Consider the following 26,143-nt stretch of genomic DNA (forward strand, 5'->3'; position numbering starts at 1 on the left):
TGAACTTATGTTCAGTTAAATATGTAGAATCATAAAATAAGCCACACAATTGACTATATTAATGTAAGTGAAAAGAACAACAAAATGAGTGATTTTTCAGATTTTTGCATCACTATTCATTAGGGAAATTAGTTTATAATTTTCTTTCTCTATTTTCATCCCACCTGGCCCACAATCACTCAGATAGTGTATTTCTAAAACACAATTTGAATCCACATTTTCCTGGTTTCAAGACTAATTCTCTAAATATTATTCCCAGCTTATATATATATATATATATATATATATATATATATATAGGTATGTAGAAACAATTAATAAGAAATACAAATAAAAAAAAACCTCTGAAATTTCTTCTTACAAGCAGAAAATTGGCAAAGATGACAAAGAACAAGAATAGTCAATGTTGAAAGGATTGTGGAAAAATAGGCACATAATTGGTGGGACTATTTGGTCCAACCATTCCACAAAGCAATTAGCTAAGCAAAGAAAGTAATTAAATTGCCAAAGTCTTTGATTGGGAGAATGTATTACTAGTCAAAAGCCCTAAGGAAGTCAATGATACAAATGATAAACAAAATACATATAATAGCACTATTTGTAATAACAAAGAATAGGAAAAGGTAAATGTCAATAGATTTGGTAATGACAAAGTAAACTATAGTATATAAATGAAACAGAACATAACTATACTAAAAGAAAACATGAATATAAATAATTCAGACAGCAGGAAGACATGAATTTATGTACATTTAAATATGTAGAATCATAAAACAAGACACACAATGAGTATATTAATGTATGTGAAGAGAACAACAAAATACTTGAAACTAAATATTGTGAAATTATAATGGCCAAACTAAGATCCAAAGGACAAAAATGAAAATGTTCCTTCCCTCACTCCTTTCTATTTCTTTGTAGAGATGAGGGTGAGGAGAGACACCTAGAGTAATGGAATTCTACATATGTCAGATTCTTTCATTGTGTTAGTTCTGTTATACTTTCCCCCTCCCTCATTTTTATTATTTATTATAAAGGAAGGATAGGAAGTAAATGCAGATGAAATAAAAACAAAGTAAATAATTTTAAAATAAAATGATAAAAAAAAAACACACACACACTTAGTCCATTGCCCTATGTACTCTAGAAGTGGGTACAGTAGCAGGTGAACCAGACTGATGCTTTAAGGAATTTGTTCCATTTTTTGTGGCCTCAATTTTAAAGGGCTATCTGGGAAGGTAGGTACATGAGAGAATATACCTAAACTCTTACTTTCTAAAGTGAGGAGACTGGCATCAAAGTGATGAGTGTGGAAACGAAATGCAGTACAATTTTATTCTTTTTAATTTAGAAGCTCTGTTCCTTTATGTGTTTTTTTTTTTTTTGCATTTTGTGATTCATAGACATTTTCTTACATTTTACCTCTTGAACCTAAATTACTGAACTGGTATAGATTAGCCCTGGCCTATAATACCTGCTTTATAATACAATATGAAGTTAGGAAAAAAGGGAAAAGCAGAGATATGGTTCAGTTTGCATAAGTTTTTCACTATATGGAAATGCTCAAGTCTACTAAATTCCACATTTAAGCAAATTAGCTGCCACATACAGGAGCATAAATAGACAAAGGTACAAAGACAGAAGAGTTGTTGTTAATAATGTTAATTGTCAAGAAGGCAACCCTTTAAATAATTTCTAAAATAATTTTATTGTTGATGAAAGAAAAATAATATATAAAATATGATCTGAATAAAACTATTTTAAAAATCATCTAAAGGTTCAAACATTAAAAATGTAAAGTTATATTTCAAATAATTTAAAATCATTAAAATGACATGATTCAAGAATCATTTATGTATTGTTTTAACAAGAACCATTACTTATAAGTGTGTTTGTTGTAATTTTTACCCTGATTAACTTATAAAAAATTTCAGATTTTTATAAACAGAATATCTTTAAAATTTTAGTGTCAAGTAGATTGTTGCGCTTAATAACTAACACAATATTCCTTGTTAAACTTCCACATTAATTTTAAAATGCTACAAAAAACATAATTTTAATAACATAAATGAGAATAACTAAAGTGTTCACAAAAGTTTTGATACTTGCTAACTAAATGTTCATTATATTCTTTTAAATCAACATTAAATCAAGAAAAAATGCTAAACCATTTATTTAAAAGGACATTATTTCATAAAATGTTTTTAAAAGATACTATTTTAAGCAAAATAATTTTGTAAACTTTGATTTTTAGCAATATTAGTCAGGGTAGAGAGTCATCAACATTTTGATACTAAGAGCAATTTATTTTACATCCTTATAACAGAGGCAGAGAAAAAGCAGATGTAAAATAGAGACAGAAGAAATTCATATTAAAAAAAAAAAGCAGTCAACACCAATGCAGCAGCTTTGCGCTACTCATCTAATCACTTATTATAGAAGTTATACCTGCAGCAATTTTAAACTTCACATATCTAGAAACTATTTTTATCTTACTCTGAGATTAAAAAGAGTCTATGACACCTGTGACCAATAACTTGAAGCTCCAAAGTCAAATTTCCAAGAAGCAGAAATTAAATCAACAGAGACTTTACTGGAACAGGTATGTTTTAAGAAAACTGTACTAAGAGTTTCTAGTATATGAATAAGATATTTAACATATTTTTGTATGTGATCATTTCCATATTTTTGTTGAGAACATAGTCTTTCTTCCATATATGAAAATACAAAACCAAGCAGTCATTCACAACTCTTTTACTCTCTTCTAATAATCCCACATTCAGTTAATTCCAGTTCTTGTTAATTCTCCTTCTACTTTTCTTGCATACCTCTCCATTTCTACAACCATACTATAGTCACCATAATTCAAGCCCATATCACCTCATATTTTTACTGAAGTGACAGTTTATTAATTTATCTCCTTGCATTTAGCCTGCATTCTTTTGAATCCATATTCACACAACTACCAAAGTATATTCCTAAAGCAATATTGTCTAAACATAACCATTCATTTCACTTTTTACCATTTTAGTGGTTCCCTACTGCATTTAGGATAAAAATGTAAGATCCTCTGTTTAGAATGTAAAATCTTTCCATAGTCTGTCCTATTTTTTAATTGACTACCTATACTCCCCTTTTTCACATGTTATCATTCAATCAAATAGTTTATTTACTCTTCTTTATACATGGTATTTCTTTCCCCACTCATGTGACTTTACATAGGCTGTTCTTATTTCCTAGAATATTCTCTCTCCTCACTTCTGCCTCTTAAAAAACCCTTATTTCTTTCAAGACTAAGCTTGAGTTCTTAAGAGGACTTTCTTAATTCTCCTAGTTATTAGTGCCCCCCCAAATTACTTGATATCTCTTTTGTTCATATTTTAATTTATTTATCAACATTCATGTTGTTCCTTTCCTCAGTGTAATGTAATATCCCTGAGGTCAATGGCTATTTCATATTTGTCTCTGTATCCCTGCTACTTATCCCAGTCCTGGCACCTAATAAATTCTTGTGGAATTCAGTGATCTCCCCATTTTTCAAGAATCGGGTCAGTGTCCCTTTCTTTATGAAGTATTTGATTTTACCTAAAATTATCTTTTTCTTTCCCTGAATTGCTATAATACTTTAACTATCTTATTGCAGTTTCCTTTTTTTTTTCTTTTGCACTGGAGTACATCCATTATCCTTACTAGACTATAAGCTTCTTATTGACAAGCATCGTGTCTTATTCATCTTTCTATTCCCCAAAGTACCTAACATAGTGCCGTGTAGAGAGAAGCACAAGAAATGTTTGAATGAATAAATTTATGAAAAGTTTCAAAGACAGATATTCCATTACCAACATTAAATATTTATTCAGCATCCACAGAATATGTTGCACAATATTCAACACCTTAAAAGTTCATACTTTGAGTTTAACATGGTCTTTTCTCTAAAAGAGCTTACAATTTTGTGAAGCAGCTTATAATTTACTTTTATATGCATCATGTAAAGAATTTGGTGCCATAAAATAATATAATTTATAATTTGAAAAGAAAATTCAATAAACTTTAATGTTTAGTGCCACACCTGTTGCCAAAATCTTCGGCTAGTTATCTATGAAATTCATAAACTTCTATAAAAACTTGATATTCTGATAGCTAAAATTATTGTAAGGTAAAGAAATAGTTAAATAGCAGCAAAAGGCTAATTATACTGGGCTAATTTCCTTTTGTCTACAAGAAAAGAAAGTTTTCTTTCATTGACAGATTGAGTATAATAATATGTGAATTATAAGATCAAAGAAGCAAACTGTATGTTTTCTAAAATATGAGTTTCCTTCACCAAGTTTTATACTGACTGTATCTAAAAGAGCTGTGTGAAGGGATCAGCACTAAGCCCAAAGGACAGGCAATGCACAGCAAGAAAGAAAGCAACTCCCTCGTGTCTTCTGCAGGTCACTACCAAGGACCATGTTAGCAGATCCACACCAGACCCTTAACAGGCAGCTCTGCTGCTACCAGTAATTAGCTTGGACAGCTCAGGCTCCAAGAGTAGCAGCAAGGCTACACAATAATGAGCTCAGCTGGGATTAGCAGGACAGGGCAGGGAACCAAGAGAGCTGAGGCATTCTGCATTGCGTATGTATCAAGGAGATCAAACAAGGATGGCTGGCTAGGTTATCCCCTCACCACCTCATTCCAAAAATGAAGCACGGCAGTGTGTAAAATACAGGCTAATGAAGAGCGACACCTCCAACAGATGAGAGCCACATTAATTAACACAATCCCTAGATCATGTTATACAGTTTCTGTTAGTAGTAGCAAACGTACAACTTGTCACTGCATTATGAAAAAAGCCAGTGGTTTTTTTCTTTTCTTTTTTGTTGGTAAAAAGGAGATAGTATAATCTTCAAATTATGTAAGGCCTGTCTCTAGTGGCCTTCGAGCCATATAAAAACCTCCCCAAATTTTGTTCCACATATATATAGTTGAAAAAAGAAAACTCACTTTTCAATCAATAGCTTCTGGTGTTCCCTTTTGAAATATATTAGCTCATTCCATAGAGCATTAGAATCTTCTTGTAAGAACTGCTGGGACTCTCTTCTCCTCATTTGTTTGTTTCTGTCAGTCCTATTTCATAATCAAGATGTTTTATTATTTTTCTACGTTTAAAATCTAGAAAAACATACATCTTTGAACTTTAAAAATCCATTAGATATAGTCTTAAAAAGTAATATGAATGCAGTTTTGATTGAATAGTACTTCAAAAACCTGGTATGTTTAAATTAAAGATCTAAAATAATTTCATAAAGCTGGACTGCTGGTGTGAAAGCAGAGCTCTTAATATGACATATGGCAGTACTGGGTCTATCTCTCAAATTCTGCCAATAGAAAAATGTACATTGTAGAGATGTCTCAGTCTCCAAGAAAGGTTATAAGCTATCAACTAATCCTAACATATGTTGCCAACGTATCTGTAAGTGGTATAAATATCCAGTCTTAAAAGCAAGCTGTTAGGTATTCATATGTTGGAAAGTGAGCCACTATGTTATCAGAACCTTGAAAAGTTATGTACTTAGAGTAATAGATATTTTTTTCTCTATTTTACACTTTGTTTTTGCACAGGTGCAATTTGATAACACTTTCCTTCTATCAGGAGAAATAATTAAAAAATAGTATAATCAGAACTTTCTCTAGGATGAGCCAATTTTATCAATAGACAATAGAAATTTCCATTTGAATCTCAGTTTTCAAGGAATAAAAATCAACTCTTGGTCTATAATTTGGAAAAGTGCTGTACTGGCCAATTTAGAAATGTTATTTCTACATACAGGCAAACAATGTGTACCATTAACGCTGCCCTGAAGGATCTCTCACAAAAGAAGAGAGTGTACTACATTTTCTGTGCTCATTCAGTCCCTTGCCCTCTGTTGATACCGTTAACAAGGGAGCCACTTAACTACTAACTGAGATCTGAACACCTGTTCACAGCAATTGAACTGAGCCCACCAACTCATTCAGATAACTATAGAACAAACCAATGGATGCTTAACATATTCAACACATACTATGTTAAACAAAATTTCAAACTATTAACTATAAGTTATGGATCACATGAATCTCTTGTCTTTATATTTTAAAGTTCCAGATTTTAATTTTTCCTCTTTTTATAAAAATAATAATCATATGTAATGCTATTAATTTAAAATTATATATTTTTATTAAATCTATATACAGATATACTTAAAGGTAAAATAAGTAAATCATAATTTCCAACTATTAAGTAACATTAATAGCATTTCACAATAATAAAGACTGCCTTATATATTTTGTCATGCTCCATATTATCTACTTAAGATTCACACACAAAAAAATGTCTCCCAAATAATATTACAAAATCTACTAAGAACACTTAAAATGCTGTTGTATTCCATTTAAAATTTAGGGGAAGTATTTTTTATGAGCTATGTAACTCACTTGCTATACTTTTCCTCCAACTGTTTTAATTGCTCTTTTACTGCTCTGTAGTTGGTCTGTAACATCTGCATCCTTTCTTTGCGTTTTTCATGGGCATCTCTTAGTTCATCATTTTCTTGGATCTACAGAACACAAAGAAATAAACATAAGAGTCTGGTTAAAAATATTAATATCATATTTCAAATAAAAAGAGCATAATCAAGTTGCAATTTAAAACAAATGATTAAATAATCATAAATGCACTATCAATTAACAAACTTAAGGAGACAAATGAAAATTATTCTTATCAGGCATAAAACTGGTTTGTTATTTAATAAATTTGGTAAGTTAGTAGGTCATCCATCACGTTTTTTAAACAATTATAAGAATTTGCTATAAAATTGTCAAAGTCTTTCAATAAGAATGATGACATAATTAGTTATGTTACAGAATATTTTTCTATTTTTTCTTAAGAATTTGTTAGTACAAAGGAGACAGATCCAATAATTTTTCTAATTATAAACAAATAAGCCCAATTCTTCAGTCTAGAGATTAAAGACTGTTGTAAACTAGAAAATTTAACAAGGATGATTTTCTTCTACAAAAGAAATCCATTAATTAGCAAGTATTTATTAAGTGCTTACTAGACACCAGGTATAGTGTCTTGCTGGGTACAAGAGACACAAGTACATGGAATGAAACAATCTACTCACAATGAGTTTATACTATTATGAGAGATTTAAAGTAGGTATAAAAATACATTCAATATAACTGTAAAGTTAAAAATGTAAATATACACAAAGTAATTAAATATAAGGTATTTATACCTTAAGAAAAAAGAACTAATACTCAAGGACATCATGAAAGGCTTAATGTAGAAGTGCTCTGAGATGCCTCTGAAAGAGAGAATGCTTGAAATCGAACTTGAAATAGAAGTAAAAAGAGAATATATGCCAACAATGGAAAAAGAACAGTGCAAAGGCACGAAACTGGCAAGATTTGGAAACTCATTAGCTATCTAAGATAATGCCAAGATTATGAACCAAAGAAAATAGAAAAGATGATGGTGCCTATGACATAAACAGCTAAGTTTGGAAGAAGAGGACATAGGGACTGAGATAATGAGTTTGGTTTTAGACATATTGAAAGCAGATGTCTCGGAAGAGACAGATAAAATGGCAAAATAATAGAAAAGACATCAAGGTTCCACTCCCAATACTATCCCAAATAGAACTAAAAACATATTCTAGACTGAATCCTGATTAGGAAATTCAAGAAAAAAGTCACAAGAAATCATTTTTCTAGTCCTGGCCAAAATAAAGAGAAGAAAGTCTATGGACACTAGGAATGAGGTCTGATCAGAAGAAAATCATGAAGATCACATCAGCACCCAGGAACTAAAAAAGAACAGAGTTTTCAAGAGCAAAAAGAGGTAGCAGACCAATTCCAGGACATAAAGAAATCATGCAGAGTGTAGAAACATGTGACAACTTTATCAGTCACTACCCATTTTGGGGTTAAAGATGACTAAAGACTACAGGGGAATAGTCAGGGTAGAGATCTTAGGCCAAAAAGCACACTACAACTCTGAACAAGTAGGGCTTTTCAGCAGATTGATTGTGGCTGAGTAGAGCAGCAGTCTATTAAAATCCCAAATGAGGAAACCTACAGAACTCTTACTCAAACTCAAAACTAGGACAGGAATTTGCAGAGCTCTGAATATTCAGGAACAATCAAACTTGTCCAGGGTAAGATCACTTTATAAGTACTGAAAGCTTCCAGATCTACAACATGATCTTGAGATCATGGAATAATGACTTTTAATACCTCCAAAAAAACCAGTATTAAGACTAATCCAAACAGACCTTTCAGAAGTGCACAGAACCTGGTCCTTAAACAAAATGCAGTCAGGTAATTTTCAGATAAAGAAATTAAAGCCATTTCTATTAATAAGAAAAAATGTTCTACATCACTATTGATTAGAGAAATGCTAATTAAACAACTTGTAGGTACCACTTTATACCTCTCAGATTGGATGAAATGACCGGAAAAGTTAATGACAAATGTTAGAAAGAGTATGTGGGAAAACTGGGACACTAATGCATTATTGGTAGAGTTGTGAACTGATCCAACCATTCTGGAGAGCAATTGGAACTAGGCCCAAAGGGTATACGCTTTTAACTAGCAGTGTCTCTACTGGGCTTGTATCCCAAAAGAGAAGAGGACCCACATGTGTGCACAAATATTTCTAGCAGCCCTTTTTGTAGTGGCAAGGAATTGGAAACCAAGTGGATGCCCATCAGTTGGGGGATGGCTCAATAAGTTACGATTTATAAATGTTATGGGATATTATTGTTCTGTATGGAATGACCAGCAAGATGATTTCAGAGAGACCTGGAGAGATTTACATGAACTTATGCTAAGTGAAGTGAATAGAAGCAAGAAAACATTGTACACAGCAACAAGAAGATTATAAGATGATCAATTCTCATGGATGTGGCTCTTTTCCACAATGAGGTGATTCAGGTCAATTCCAATAGAACTGTAATGGAGAGAGCCATCTGCTTCCAAACAGAGGCCTATGGAGATTGAATGTGAATCACAACACAATATTTTCACCTTTTTTTTGTTGTTTTCTTGATTTAATTTTTCCTTTCTCATGTTTTTCTCCTTTTGAGCTGATTTTTGCTTAGCATGACAAATATGAAAATATATTTAAAAGAATCTTACAAATTTAACTTATATCAAATTTCTTGTTGGCTTGGGGAAGGGAAAGGGGGAAAAAGCAGAAAAATCTCGAACAAAAGATTTTGCAAAGGTGAATGTTGAAAACTATCTTTGCATGTAGTTGAGAAAATAAAATACTATTAAAAATAATTTTAAGGGGGAATAATCAAAGTACAGTTAGGAATAACAATAGGGAAATGAATAAACAAACCAAAAAAACTGTGATAGGAATGCTCATAACATAAATCTAGAAAAGAATGACTCCAAAACATCTAAAGTAAAGCCTTTAAGAAAAACACACCATGAACATAATTTTAAATAGAATTCCTGGAAACAATGAAATGAGATTTAAAAGAGTTTAAATGTTTTTGTACATGAAATGAGAGTACTAGAGAGAAAAAATAAAAAGAAATGAGAGCTATGCAAGAAAAAATTTGAAGGGGTTATGAATAGCTTAGAAAAAAGAGGTATAAAACTAAGCAACAAAAACCCTAAAAATCAGAATGGACCAAATAGACACTAATGGACCAAAAAGACACTATGACCCAGCAAGTGATTTTAAAACAATCTCAATCAACTGATAAAATGGAAGAAAATATAAAACAATATGAGAACACTTTAATCATCACTGGACTATTGTTTGAAAGTAGTGATTGAAAAAAAGACATAATAATTCAAGAAATCATAAATGTTCTCAGATTTTTAGAACAGAGAATAAATTGGAAATAAAAAGAAAATACCATTTACCTCCTAAAGAAATTACAAATTGAAAACTTTCAGAAATATTAGTCAAAACCCTAAATTTTCAGATCAAAGAAAATGAAATAAAAAAACCAGAAAGGCAAAATTCAAATACCAAAGAGCCAGAGTCAAGATAATGCAATGATTACCATGCAAAGAATCAGAAACCTTAAAAACAAACAAACAAAAAAAGCAGAAAGGAAAAAATACTGACTTATAGTCAAAAATAACCAACCTGGCAAAATTGAGGATAATCCTACAATGGTAAAAAAAAAAAAAAAAATTTCTTTAATGAAATAGAGGATTCCAGATATTCCACAGGAAAATACTAGATATGACTAGAAAATTAACATTAGCACAGAAATCAAGAGTAGCATAAAAAGCCTTTTGGGGGTTAAAAAATAATTAGAATCAGAGTTTGTCCATGAACTTGGCTGAACAAGTTATAATATATAAATATCATAGAATACCATTGTGATATAAGAAATGAAAAAATGATTTCAGAGAAACCTTGAAAGTCTTGTATCAATGAAGATTTAATATTGAATAAAGGAAGAAGAACCAAGAGAAAAATGTATACAAAGAAAATAATATTGTAATATCATACAACTTTGAAAATTTTAGAGACTCTGAGCAGCATAATGGCCAGCCAAAATTCCACAGTACCAACAATAAAACATGCTACTTACCTCCAAACAAAGAGGTATAAGATTAATGAGTTATATTTTGGGGATTTAGCCACAGAAGAACTGTTTTGCTTGACCGTATATTTTTGTAATAGGAACTTTGTTTTTCTTTCTTTCTCAACTAGGGAAAGTAGAAAAGACAAAAGGAAAGTTTTTGATGACTGGAAAAAAAAAGGTTAATTAAAAATGATAAGATCAAACTCAAGCTAAGGTCAAAATAGTTATGTGGAAGACAATACCTGAAGGGAGCATAAGATAATATAGTTTGCCTGTGAGATCTCTGAGTAAGGGAAGAATTTATGACAAAATAAGAGTCAGAGTATCATGACATATAAAATGCATAATTCTGATCATATAAAATAAAAAAAGATTTTGCGCAAACAAAATCAATGAATCCATAATTAGAAGAAAAATTTGGAATTTTTATAGGAATTTTTATCAAGTATCTCTGATAAAAGTATCATTTCCCAAATATAAAGAGAATTCAGTCAAATGTATGAGAATATAAGTTATCCCCCGATTGTTAAATATTAAATCAGTTTTCAGAGAAAGAAATCAGTTATTCTTAGGCAAATAAAATGTTCTAAATCACCAATGATTAAAAAATGCAAATTAAAACAACTCTGAGATATCACTTCATACCTATCAAATAGGCTAATATGGTAGAAAGGAAAATGAAAAATATTGAAAGGGATATGAGAAAATTGGAACACTAATTCACTATTGGTGGAGTTATAAAGTGAGCTAACCATTCCAGAGAACAATTTGGAACAATACCCAAAGGGTTATTATAAAACCATATATACCTTGAAATAGCACTAGTAGGTCTGTAGCCCAAGGAAAAAAGGAAAAGGATCTATATTTACAAAAACATTTATAGCAGCACTTTTGTGGTATCAAAGAAGTGGCAATTGAGACAGCTAGATGACACAGTGGATAGAGCACTGAGCTTGAAGACAGGAAGACTGAGTTTAAATCTGTCTTTGTACACTTAACACTTCCTAGCTGTGTGAACCTAGAAAAGTCACTTAACTCTAATTGCCTCAAAAAACAACAACAAAGAATGGGCAACTGAAGAGATGCTCATCAATTGAAGAATGACTAAATGATATGACTGTGATGAAATACTATGATGTACTGAGAAATGATCACTAGGATGCTATCCAAAAACAAAAAAAATGAACTTACATGAACTGATGCAATCTGAAGTGAGCAAAACAAGGATATTGTACATGGTAAAAGATATATTGTACAATGATCAACTGTGAATGACTTAGCTATTCTCAGCAATAAAATTATCTTAGACAATTCCAAAAAACTCATGATGTGATTTCATTTATTTGAATTTTGCTATAATATCAGATAATAACTCCCTCTACATTTTAGTACAAAATTAGGTGTTTGTTGTTGTTTTGTTAGTGTGGCAAAAAAAATAAATAATGCAGCAAAAAAAATAAATAAATACTATCCTCCTCTAGAGAAAGAACTGATAAGGTCTGATAACTGACTGAAACATATTTCTCACACTCCAGATATATGAAATCTGTTCAGAGGCTTGATCTAGTGTTGATTCTGAAGGAAGCTGGGGAAAGCTCAGGCAATATCCTGTCTTTTCTCTGCCATCTTGGCTCCACCAACACCCCCTTTTGTAGCTTTTTGGACTAAATACCTTTCTCTGACCAACATTCCCCTCAGCATATTGTTTCCCCCTTTAGAATGGAAGTTCCTTGAGGTTTTTGTTTTTGTATTAGAATCATTTGCTTAACACAGTTCTTCAATTGTGATAGGTATTTAATAAGCATTTTTCATAAATTGATTCATATTGAGATAAATGTCAAACAACTCAGGTTTCAAGTTATTTATCTATCAAAAGGGATAGAACAGTCAACACTAAAAGGGGTTGTTAAAACAAAGGAATACTAACACATTATTGGTAGATCTGATCAACTATCCTGGAAAGCAATTTGTAATTATGCCTTAGCAAGTAATTAACAGACACATGGTAAAGATTTACATGAACTGATGCGCTGCTAAGTAGAACCAGAAAAATAAAATATACAATGACTAAGGTAACGTAAATGAAAAGAGCAACAACAAAATGATCATAACTGAATGGCATGAAATTATAATGACTAAGTTAGGACTCAAAGAAGAGATGTGAGAATCTCCCACTCTTATTTACAAAGTTCAAGAATTATAAGTGTGTGGGAGACTGATACATTGCTGGTGGAATTGTGAATACATCCAGCCATTCTGGAGAGTAGTTTGGAACTATGCTCAAAAAGTTATCAAACTGTGCATACCCTTTGACCCAGTAGTGTTACTACTGGGCTTATATCCCAAAGAGATTTTAAAGAAGGGAAAGGGACCTGTATGTGCACGAATGTTTGTGGCAGCCCTGTTTGTAGTGGCTAGAAGCTGGAAACTGGATGAATGCCCATCAATTGGAGAATGGCTGAATAAATTGTGGTATATGAATATTATGGAATATTATTGTTCTGTAAGAAATGACCAGCAGGATGATTTCAAAAAGGCCTGGAGAGACTTACATGAACTGATACTGAGTGAAATGAGCAGGACCAGTAGATCATTATATACTTCAACAACAATACTATATGATGATCAATTCTGATGGACGTGGCCCTCTTCAACAATGAGATGAACCAAATCAGTTCCAATAGAGCAGTAATGAACTGAACCAACTACACCCAGAGAAAGAATTCTGGGAGATGACTATGAACCACTTCATAAAATTCCCAATCCCTCTATTTTTGTCCTCCTGCAATTTTTGATTTCCTTCACAGGCTAATTGTACACTATTTCAAAGTCCAATTCTTTTTGTACCGTAAAATAACTGTTTGGACATGTATACATATATTGTATTTGACTTATTCAACATATTTAACATGTATTGGTCAACCTGCCATCTGAGGGAAGGGGTGGGGGGAAGGAGGGGAAAAGTTGGAACAAAAGGATTTGCAACTGTTAATGCTGAAAAATTACCTATGCATATATTTGTAAATAAAAAGCTATAATAAAAAATGAATTATAAATGTGCAACATAATAAGATATTACAGATTTTTTCAGTGAGTTGATTAATTTTGCTGAATGTCAGAATATGTGTACATTTAATAATTTTTCTAACATATCTGTTTTTAACTTCCACATAAATCTAAACCCCTTTGGTTCCACAATGTCAAGAAGTACTTTATTCAAAGAAGATATTTAATTAGCATTTCTCAGTATGTAATAGTGGTTACTATGGGCTACAATGAAATTGTTATGAATGGGTTACATCACTGAGGAATTCAATATAATGAGATCTTGTTATATCATTCCATGTCCAGAAACTTTTAGTGACTTTGTAATTTCATATTATAAACAAAAATATATCAGTGAGATGCAAACTCTACTCTCTACCTGCAACTGACATCTTTAATCTGCTTTCCCACCCCCTACCAAAGTCCCACTCCAGATTTACTCACCCCTTCCTTGTGCATTCCTGAATGCTGAGGTATGCAGAGCTAACAAAACTGCTTTCATCTAAAGCCTCTTCCTTTCTCATTTAATGTTCTTTGGCACTCACTAAGAACTGGATTCTTCCCCATAATACATTTCTGATAATGTGATGCAGTACTGATCTGATTTTATTTGCAACTCAGAAATCACTGTGGACTTGCTCCCCACAGACACTTCTTGAATCTGCTTCTGCTACTCTCACTCAATAACCTCTCTTCTGAAGTTCATTGCTGTTGTTCAGTCATTTTCAGTGGTATGAAATATATATTCCCATTTGGGGTTTTCTTGGCAAAGACAATGGAAGTGTTTGCAGTCCCATCTTTCTACCTCATTGTAAATGAGGAAACTGAGGCCCAGGGTCACCTAGCTGAAAAGGGCCTAAAGCCAGATTAGAACTAGCAGCATGTTCACGCACAATAGCAGCCCCTTGCTGCACCCAAACTTATCACCCAATTAAGATTTTCTTGGCTGTTATCTACTAGAGATCTATCATATTATCTATGCCTTACATTCCATGGCTGGCTCAGTCTTACTCTCTACTTTAACTTCTGTCTTCATGATATACAGCTTCACTTTCTAGATCTTCAATCTATTCAGTTTTCATAACATATTCCTCCATTTCACTTCAACTAGACATAGAGATGGTCTGAATTTCAATCCTGCCATCGGCCACATCTGTTCCATTTTCACAATCTTCCAAACTGCTATTAGAACATCTTTTATCATTCTTTTTTCTGTTCTGCTTTATGATTAATTCTGTTCTTCATCCTCACCCCTTCCCATCAACTCTTTGGTGAATCAGTTGAACTCTACATTATCCATTAAAGATGAAACCCTTCTTTCTGTATCCTATTTGTCATGTCAGTTCAAACCTTGAATTACTTCCAAGATCTGCTGCCTTCACTTCTATAGTAATTAAACTATGCTGACTGAGTCTATTACAGATTTATGTTATATAATCTCAACTATGTCCTCAAAGCAGCAAGACTATGCTTTTATACAATCCTAAACACATTGCTAACTCACTACAGTGGCTATTCCAAGCTTTTTCCTCCATCTTTAAACTTTCCATGGCCCTTCTCCTCAATTTTTAAACTAACAGTGGCATAGCTAAATAATATGACATGAGGAGAAAGGGAAAAGAAGAATCTCTTGGCAATGTCTCAATTAAATGTCAGGTGCCACTGTTCTCCTCATGTCATATCATTTAGATGAATTTCCTCACTATTTCATCCTTCACTATTGTCTCATTTGAAGACATGATCTTTCTCCTTGCCAAGGCAAACCCTTGAAACTCACTTTGATACCATTCCATTCTGTCTTCAAGTAGACTGCCACATCAACTCTACTCACTCATTAATCTTCAATTTCTCTTACTGCTTTCCTGGTCCCTACAAACATTATCATGTCTCTGGACCATTTAAAAAAGGTCATCAATGACTAAAAACCATTACATTGAATTCCCAATCCCTATATTTATGCCCACCTGCATTTTTGATTTCCTTCACAAGCTAATTGTACAATATTTCAGAGTCTTATTCTTTTTATACAGCAAAATAATGTTTTGGTCATGTATACTTATTGTGTATCTAATTTATATTTTAATGTATTTAACATCTACTGGTCATCCTGCCATCTAGGGGAGGGGGTGGGGGGTAAGAGGTGAAAAATTGGAACAAGAGGTTTGGCAATTGTTAATGCTGTAAAGTTACCCATACATATAACCTGTAAATAAAAGGCTATTAAATAAAAATAAAAAAATTTTAAAAAAAAGGTCATCAATTGTAGGCAGCTTTTTAAAAAAGATTAGTCATAAAAATGGGGAGAGACATAGAATAGCTAGTAGTCTATTTTCAAGTCTCATCATGTAACTCGAATTACTCTCTAAAATTACTAAGTCAAATGGTCTTTTCTCAATTCTAATAACTCTTGACTTCTTTGCAACCTTTGACACTGTCATTCATTCACTCTTTTTAAAAAATATTCTTTTACCTTAAGTTTTGTTCGCATCTTTCTCTCCTGGTTTTCCTCCTAAATGTCTGATAATTATCTGTCTCTTTTATCTTCCATTAGGTCATATTAACATGTGTGTTCACCAAGACTCTATCCTGATCTCTTTTTTTCTTCTCTCTCTCTATTATCTCACTTGCTGTTCTTAATCAGCTTTCATGGATTCAATTATCTTTATGCAGATGATTCCACTCTATTTGTCCAGCCTTAACTTATTCCTTTGTGATTTCCAGACTCACATTATCAACTGTTTATTAAACATTTTGATTTGGATGCCCTGTACCTATCTGAAACTGAACAGATCCAAACCAGAATTCATCATTTTGTCCCTCAAAACTCCCCTTTTCCAAGCTTTCCTATTACTCTCGGAGGTACTGTCATCCCTCCCAATCACTTAATTTCTCATAATTTTTGTGTCATCTGCAATTTCTCACTTGAATCAAACCTACAAATCCAATCCATTGTCAAGTTTTATCATTTCTATAGAAATAAATGAAGACTTTTTGAACATGAGAACAACTTATATCTTAATATGAAAGTAAATAATTTTGAGAATTTTATAAACAATGAAGAATGAACAGAATCAAGAGGACAATTATAATTCATATACTGCACAAACAAACAACTTTGAAAGCTGGAAGAGCTATGATTAATAAAAAGGCTATTAGTGATTCCAGATGAATAATATAGAGAGACATTGGATTTAGGGATATGGAATAATATACATACAATATCACTTTTTCTATTCATCTATTTATTATTTGTGTAAAACCATTGAGAGAATATGTATTATTTGACTGTGTATTTATTACAAAAAAGTTTATTTTTTTTCTTTTTCCTTCAATAGGTACATAAGTGGTAGGAAGGGAAGAAACTAGATTTCTCTTAATTTTTTTTTTAAATAAAGAAGATATGAGATGTTATATGAACATTCAAGAGGCCATTACATATTATTATATTATTTTTACTTAACTGTTTTACTTTGTTATAAGAGATCTCTCAGAAGTGAGAGTAATCTGTAAATGTTTTTAATGTTAAAAAAAAATAATAAAACTCAAAGTGTAAAGATGGGGAGAAAAAAGAAATCAGAATGAGGAGGAGGAGGAGGAGGAGAAGAAAAGACCATATCCATACTATAGCAGGGTCATATGAAATTATACTGAGGATTTTGCCTGGAGAAGACTCAGAAGGGAAATAATAACTATCTTGAAGTATCTGAAGAGCTGTTATATGAAACAAACGCTAGAAATTAGAAAAACAATGGTTTTTAGTTTTAAAAATTTAGAAATTTTTTTTGTTCCTATCAGTTAAAATAGGAAGCAAAAATGTAAGAGTTTAAAAGAAACGATTTTAGGCTCAAGAAACACTTTCTGATAATTAGAGGTATCCCAAAGTAAAACAGGCTGACTGGAAGAAATAGGTGGTCTGCATGCAAAGTCTGGATTATAACATGTGGGTTATGTTGTAATGATGATTCTTTTAATTGCTATGGAGATGAGGTCTCTCGGTTCTCTATCTACTCTAAAATTCTTTGATATTTCAGTATACTTTTGATTCCTCTAATAGCCTATTTCAACACTTCAAAAGATCTCTGATTAGGGTGTTCCCAGAACAGATTATACAATCTTTTTATTTCATGGTAGATAATGTCATGAGTTACTATGGCATTGACAGATTGACAGATAGATACACACACACACACACACACACACACACACACACACACACACATTATCATCATCATCATAAGGCCATCATTGGTTATAAGTTCCTTTTGCCAGACAGTTAAGTAGCCCTTTTTAAGCACTTATTATGTACCAGGCCGTATGCTAAATGCTGGTGGCATTAAAAAAAAAAAAAAAAAAAAGAAGAAGAAGAAGAAGGAAGCCACTCCTCAAAAATGTTTTTAAAACTGTCTAAAAACCCAACAGAAACTTTGCAATATTCGAAAGTGATTTGCTTCACTAAAATAGACATTTAGCACCTAGAAGTAACCTCTAAATCTTGGAAAAGACTGTGGATACAATCTTGCTAAATTTTTTTTTCCCTAAACTCCTTAATTTTACAGACAAGGTAACCACAACTCAGAGAAGTTGAATGATTTTCCTAAGGTTATAATATAGAATCTAAACTTTGTTTAGAAAGGAAAATAACTTCTTTATAAAATTCCTCAAAATTTCAAGAATTACACAAGTAAACTAAAATAATAAGGGAAACTCCCTGACTTCTCAGGAAGGGAGAGGAAACACTTTGCAAATTTTGCTTGGCAGCAAACCTACAAACATCATGCATTGTTCACAAACTAAGTAGTGCTCTCTACTTAAAATATAATAGCAATAATTCCTAAGTGATGAAAACTTTGTAGAACATTTATTTACATTCTGAATTAATGCAAATGAGTATTTAAGTAGTATCACAAACAGGCCATTTCATAACAATATAACATTTAATTGTTGATTGATAATGTAATATGTAGGCATATTTTAATTTCTGAAATTATATCAATGAAGTCCAATCAAATACTTTTTTAATACTTGGCAAAATATTAAGTGCTGAATAGGATGGATTCAAATCTTCTGTAGTACCAAACACCTTCTACATAATTTCATAAAAATTATTTAATATTCAAGTGTTCAACAGGTCACTTGATTCTGAGCTTTAAGTTTAAATGGAGAAAGAAAGGAAGCTGGAACTCAGTTTCGCTGAACTAAATCACTATTTTCCCCAAAATGCCCTAAATACAGGGGTAAGAAATAAGTCCAAGATTTATGAGTAATTATTTCCTGCAAGAAAGAGAATTCAGCAAGTATATCTTAGGGAATGTATCAAAGGATCGATTAGACCTCATTCTTTTTTATCTTTTTTTCTTTCTTTTCTTAAAAGAACAAAACAAAACAACTGAATATGTTTATTTTCCCCAGGCTGAAGTGCACTGGCCACTAACAGGCATAATCCCACTGTGGATGATGACTTCATTTCTGACCTAGTCTGGTTCACACCTCCTTAAACTGGTTTAATTCAATGTGTTGGTGATGTAAAACTTAGTAAAAGATTCAATTGGTTTTATCCCTATGCAAAAAAGAAAATTATACTTGCTTGTATTTCTGATTAAATAATTATTTCTACAGCTTAATTGTAAGGAAAACAAATCATAACAAGGCAGCCTCGTGTAATAAAAAAGCACTATATTTAGTCAGAGGACCTGGACTCAATACTTAAGTCTAGGAAAGTAAGCCTAGGTAACTTAAAAACCAGTTTTTTTTTTTTTTTAATCTATAAAACAAAGTTACATCACATTCAATCAAAGATCTTTTTGACTTCTAAATCTATTTTCCTAATGCTCTGTAAATTTGGTTAACAAATTTTCATTTGTACATGTTTTCAGTGTAATTTTTTTAAAAAATCTATTCATAAGTCTAATTATTTAAATATACCTTATTGTGAAGTAGTATTGACTTGGCTCCTCAAAGCCCTTGCCAGTGGAGTACAAATTCTAGCATTTTTTACCAAGCCAGAAAATATTTTAGTATGGCCAAGGGGATTGTATGATTTGAGTACCAGTTTAATTACAGGAGCCTGGTCACCAAGTGGACTGAGAGACACTGAATTTTTCTACTACAATGTAATTCTTAAAGCCTATCCATTAAATCTGAGAGGATTTTAAAACTGTAGCAATAAAAGGAAAACAGATATAAATACACACATATATGTTTACATGTATATATATATATCCATTTGTACAAATATATTTGTGTGTATATGTATATATAATCTATCTATTTATATATGTATTATATATATACACACACATATATATGTTTGTTTATTTTCTTTCACTCCGTATAAAAACTATCCAGAAAATTAGAAACAAATATTTGTCACTGAAACCTTCTCACATAATGAAAAAGTGGACAATTTGCATTCGTTTTAGTAGTATCTAGTATTGTCATTTCTGTACTGTTCTTAGAGCTCTTTAAAAATGATTTTTTTTTCTAGTGCTTCAAATACATAAGATATAAATGCAATATTTTGCAAAGTGTATATTTGCTTTGTTATATCTTTATCTCTGCAAGGTTAACATAAAGAGATTTTTTTTAACATTCACCTTTAGCTGCAGTGTCTTCTCTAAGTTTTCAATCTTCCTTTCAGCAGCTTTAAGCCTCTTGAGGTCCTTGGAGTCTTTAAAACACGTCTTTGGGGACAGAGACCTTGAACGTTTCACAGGTGGTTCCTCGAGAATAAAACAAGGACATGGTTGAACTAGTTGGAACACTGGATTATGAAAGACATGCAAAATTAAAGAACAAGTAATTTTGAATACTAATAATGAATTATAAAAAAAAATCCTGCATGGAATACCAGAGAAATAACAAGCAGAATTACCACAGTGCTACCGCTAAAGGTTTCTCTGTGACTCGTTAATGAGAATATTCATTTACATTTACATTGTTTCTTTCAGAATAATGATGTCCCATTAGGGAAGACTAAAGGGTTATAGACTCAGAAATGCAAGAAACCTCATTACAAAGGAGGGGATGGAGGCTGGTCTAATTGCTCTATAAGGGTCCAAGGTTACACTTGATAGGACAACCAGAAACAAGAGGGAAAGGATTTTTTTTCCCTTTGAAATAGTTTAACACACTGTGAAGTTGAAGGAACAATATGCTTGAGGAATATAAATACAACAGACAGTAGATCTTATACCATAATGACCATATGGTCATTAACTATAATGTGGCTAACTAGAGACAAGAATATGTGTTTATATTATGTACAGCTTCATATAGCAATCTGGAGAAGGAATATGTGAAAGCACCTCTATTAAGCTGGGCAGCATCTTGTTCATACTTCATGTCCTCATGAAAATAAGAAATAAAAGTTCTATTCAGAATATTCCCTCTCATATTCTAAATTTTTATGAGGAACAATGAACTGTCCAGAAGTATTTTTTCAACTTCAGTAACTATAAACAAGCTAACATTAGGACTTATAAATGTTAATTCAAAATTTTATAATTTTTAACATTTAAAAATATTTTAGCCTAAGCTATTCAAACAATAGCAAAAACCAAATTCTATAATTATGCCAAGTGAACATTTTCTATAAGAACTACAGCTTATTTTAGAATAAGCAAATAAAATGCCACTTTAGATCCCTGGGTCTAATCTTAAATAGATCAAGATTTTTGTTCAAATCATAAGACAAAATGGCAAGTGTTAAAAGAAAAAATTATTTGGATTAATAAACACCTTCATCACACTGCTTTTCTAGAAAAATAATATATCATTAGCAAAGTAACATATTTTGATTAAAATAATTAAACAATATAAAACTTGAAGAGAAGCATTTTGAAACTTGTTATTTTGAGGAGAAAAAAATTAGTTTTATTAACTAATCTGGAGACAACATCTAAGACTATTACATTGATATTTTAATTAGATAAAGTTTTCTAATTATCTTTGGGGTAATGCCAACACATGCAATGATTACTTTAAAAAGAAAATAAAGATATGAAAATTTTTACATGAGTAATTATACCATTATAAATATCTCAATTTCTTTATTAATTACAATATAAAGTTGTTCTTTCTATCTGTGATGAGGGGGAAATAATTTAATATTATTTTACTCTATGTAAATAAGATAGGTAAGTAGAGAAAAGCTGTGATTTGATTTTATGTAAGCAATTCCCTGGGAAGAAAAGCCTTCTACCAATACAGATCAGAAACTATTAACCAACCTATAATCTTATTTCCTGGAATACCAAGTGGTTAAATGACTTACACAATATCTCAAAAACAGCATTACCAAAGGTTGGGCTTGAACCCAAGACTTCCTGACTTTAGAATCAGCTCTCTATCCACAATTTATACTGTTTTTCACATGTGAAATATGATAACTAAATGAAAGGTTAATTATTTTTATTCTTCTGGTTTTTAAAGCACAGATGATTATACTAAAGTAGTTATTTTGAGATTAAAAAGTATTTGTCAGTTGAAATGAATGTGTCAAGCTTAATCAGCAATTTATCAACTAGTCATTTTAATATCAACAAAATTATTTTTATTTGGGGGGAAAATAAACATATGAGATCTTCAATACATTACTTGAAGGAACACTATAAATATTAATTTTTAAATGTATAAATAAATGATCCTCTAAGCAATTTATGAATCTATCATGTTTTGTTCAACAAAGTAAAACTATCTACTTCAAATTGAGTTATTTTAATGCGTCTTTAGAAAATACTTTCTTTAAATTAGTTTTTAAAATAAAAAACAGTAAGTAAAAAAATTTTATAAGGTTTTTTAGATCTTCTCCCAAATAAAATTGTTTGAGTAAAATTATTATGACGAACATACTGCAGTAAAACTTTTCTACCTCATATATTCTTCCAAATCCTGAGATGATGCTTCCTATCTGAATACTGGTGGAGGAACTCTTCTCTGATAGCTTAACATTTGCTATTTTCAATTTCTCCTGTAAAAAGTCAATTTCAGACTTTTGTGACACCATCATGGTTTCTAGACTAGAAAGGGATGGCTGCTGAAATTCCTATAAAAATAATAAGATATCAAATTATTTTAAAATAATTTAATTATTCAAATTAGTAGAGAGTTTAAATAAGGCTCTCCTTACTAAATGCCCATATCCCCCATTAGGAACAAATATTAAATAGAATTAATATTCAAAATGCAATATTTTTTCAAATAGCCTAAGATCTGAATAAATATTTTCATAAATGACATTATCAAAAAGAGGAGGAAAAATCAAAAGGGGAAAGCATTTGCTTATTCATATAAGTAGAAATCATTTACAAATAATTTACATTTCAAGTTCATGATTTAAAATATAAGAATTTTCTACAAAACATCTAATCTACCATCTTATTTTGAGTCACAAGTATAATAAAAATATAAATCCATAAAAAATAAACCAATAACTTGTTACTCTATAATAGACAGAAAGTTGTTTTTAGTAAAATATTCTGCTCCATATATTATTTTAACATTTATTTTTCTGTCAGATAAAATACATATAAACCTCAAAATTAACAACATAAATCCTTGAAAATTATTTGCAATAAATCTGTTAATAATAAATCTGTTGCATTCTTAACCAGATATATTTGAGATCATTAAAACCTACAAAATATGCTATTGCAACACTTTCCACTGGTATTTATATCTCACAACATATTTATTGAATAATCACAAGATACAAAAAGATTAGTAAAATATTTCAACCACATTCAAAACAAAATGTCATTATTCACAAGAAAACAAAGAGCCCTGATTCCTTGGTTCTCATATTATCATTAGGGATTCAATATTCATTAAATTACATTTAATTAAAAGTTTGGGGTATCTCATTCTTCTCAATTTATGTTCCTAAGGACCTTAAAATAAAATGTTAATTCCTTTTGGGTCACAATAAAAACTATCATTTATTTCTTCCTTTGTTGACAAAATACTGCAAATCCTATAATTATAATTATATATATATATATATATATATATATATATATAAAATTATAAATCCTATAAGATCATTTCATACAAGACCATTTTTGATAAATACTGTTACAGGTTCTATCTCTCAAGGATACTAGCAAACCTGTTTTCCACTCACATGGTATTCTAATTTAATAGTCATTTTCGCTATATTATTTATACGAGGCAATGTTTCATAGTAAATAGAGAGATGGCCTCAGAATTAAAGAGGAGAAAAAAGAACTACCTTTGGCATATATTGGCTGTGTTTTCTTAAGTAAATCAACCTCTCTCTACTCTAAGCAACTCTCTAATACTAAAAGTTAACCCCAAATATACAACAATTTTCATTGATAATGGAAATTTCCTGTTCTAGGATTGTCCATACTAATAAAATCATAGATCTAAATCCCTATCCCTATAACATACCTTTTAATGAAAAATTTACCACTTATTATTGTTATTACTTAAGTCCTAATTTACTTTGCATATGAAATTGTAAGTCCTTGACATTTAAAACCTTTTGAGAATTTTCTCCTACTAACTTTTAAAAATCACTTTCTCCCTTCTACTCAATTCATGCTAATCTCTATATTCCTTGATTTTCAAAATTTTCAAATATCACATATTGTGTTTGCAATATTTCTCTATTTGCTAATTTGTCAAGGTAAATTTGGCAAATTTCTTCTATGTTGTCCTTACTTGACATTTAGCATCTTCTGAACAGATCATGCTCTACAGAGAGTGTTATTATCCTCATTATGTTAGCAAATAAATTTGAAATGACTTTTCCTGGGTCATACAAAAACGTGTAGTTAAACTGGAAAAAAAAAACTTCATAACATATACATAAAATGCATTATATACAGTGATTCTCTATTTTTAAGTACTAGCTGGGAATGGATTTTAGATCTGTCAAACAAAGACTAGACTCTTAAAATGTAGAAAAACTCATTAATAGAGTAGACACTGAAAAATGAGGGTTTCCCAACTTTATTGGTAGAAGAAATACTCATATAAGCATAGGTTCTTCAAATAATAAAAAGTAAATAACAAAGTATGCATATTAAAGATAACCCAAATGCTATACTGGTATCCACCTATGTTAAAAAACAAACAAACAAACAAACAAAAAAACACAGGAGTTCTTAATCTGGAGTCCTTGAACTTCTTAAAAATTATTTTGATAACTACATTTCAATTAATTGTTGGTTTTCTTTACGTTATTATGTATTTTATTTTATTCATTTGAAAACTTCATTCTTAAAAGGGGTTCATAAGCTTTATCAGAATAATAAAGGAGTCCATGATACCAAAAAAAAATGGTGAAGGACCTCTAACTTACAGGAAGAACTCCAGCCCATTGATAAATCCCATGGTAGGAAATTTATAACAAAACATGGACAAGAAATTTCACAGGTTAAAAAGGTATGAGTAGATTACAGTTAATAATGTAAGTACCCACCTTAATAAGATCAAAGATCCACTCAAGTAATGATATAGATATGAAAATGTGAGGAAAATGCAAATGCAAACACTGATTAAGAAGTTTGGGGTTTTTAAATTTTTTATTATTTTAATGTATAAATGGACACTATCAAATAAATTAACAAAGGATTAGTATTTAGGCATCACCTTATTCTAAAAACCTCAATAAATAAATCTCAAAAATGAAAAACAAATGATTAAACAAGTATAAATCGACATAGCTAATAAATATGACAAATTTAAAACAAAAAATATTAAAGGATTATCACATTTTTTCCCTCAAGCCTAATATATCTGTCATAGAGGTATAAGAAATAAAGTCACAGACTTAACTATTACTCAGTATATTTTCACTAATATAAAGAAAAAACAAATTATGCTTCTATATTATTAATTTATCAAAAAGATAACAAACACAACATGTAATAAGTGATGGATGACATAAAAAGTATCCATTAGAATAGACTGAATGAGAATAACTACTGACATAGAAGTCATTTCACAATTAGCCATACCTTTTAAGTCATGGTTGACCAGTCAGAACAAAAGTCCAACTAAATATTAAACTAAAAGAATGGGTGAAAATGAGTAAGTCATAGTATATAATTATAGCATTTCTACCTCAAGCCACTGAAACTATCACTTGAAAGTGTAGATAGCAGGGAAGATGTTTCTATTATAAATTCTAAAAGAAGCTTAATCAATTATGAAAGTTGTCACAATAAAGAGGAGATGCAAAGATCCCCCAAATTATATCTTAGCCATCAAATGCTTAATGTCAATAGATACAAATCAAATTCAGCATTAATTCAGAGCACAATATAATTAATAAAATACTACAAAAGTGAATGTTAAAAGATTAAAAGTAGTACTGCATCATAAAACAGCAAAAATCAATTGATAAAAAATAATAATTCTGTGGAACGTTTTGCATGGGAATCTAGCTAAGGCAGATTAAACCAACATAGTTTGTAGATGAACTTTAAGGAGAATAACAAATACATGCAAAATGGAATAGATTTACTAGAACTTTTTTACTG

At 30.9% G+C, this 26,143-nt stretch overlaps 1 protein-coding gene across 3 annotated transcripts in view; it reads right to left on the reverse strand.

Moving 5' to 3' along the window:
* Nucleotides 1-26,143, reverse strand: part of CNTLN (centlein) — a 429,193-nt gene that overhangs the window by 209,757 nt on the left and 193,293 nt on the right. For 2 of the 3 annotated variants that reach the window (XM_031961482.1, XM_031961489.1), the window contains exons 9-12: nucleotides 22,504-22,677; nucleotides 20,228-20,353; nucleotides 6,460-6,581; nucleotides 4,990-5,112 (exon numbers count right to left, since the gene is read on the reverse strand). In XM_031961482.1, the coding sequence (XP_031817342.1) occupies nucleotides 4,990-5,112; nucleotides 6,460-6,581; nucleotides 20,228-20,353; nucleotides 22,504-22,677 (545 nt within the window). The remainder of the gene's footprint in view (nucleotides 1-4,989; nucleotides 5,113-6,459; nucleotides 6,582-20,227; nucleotides 20,354-22,503; nucleotides 22,678-26,143) is intronic. The other variant, XM_031961486.1, reaches the window with a different exon arrangement.

This window comes from Sarcophilus harrisii, chromosome 1, assembly GCF_902635505.1.
Source record: "Sarcophilus harrisii chromosome 1, mSarHar1.11, whole genome shotgun sequence".
NCBI lineage: Eukaryota > Metazoa > Chordata > Mammalia > Dasyuromorphia > Dasyuridae > Sarcophilus > Sarcophilus harrisii.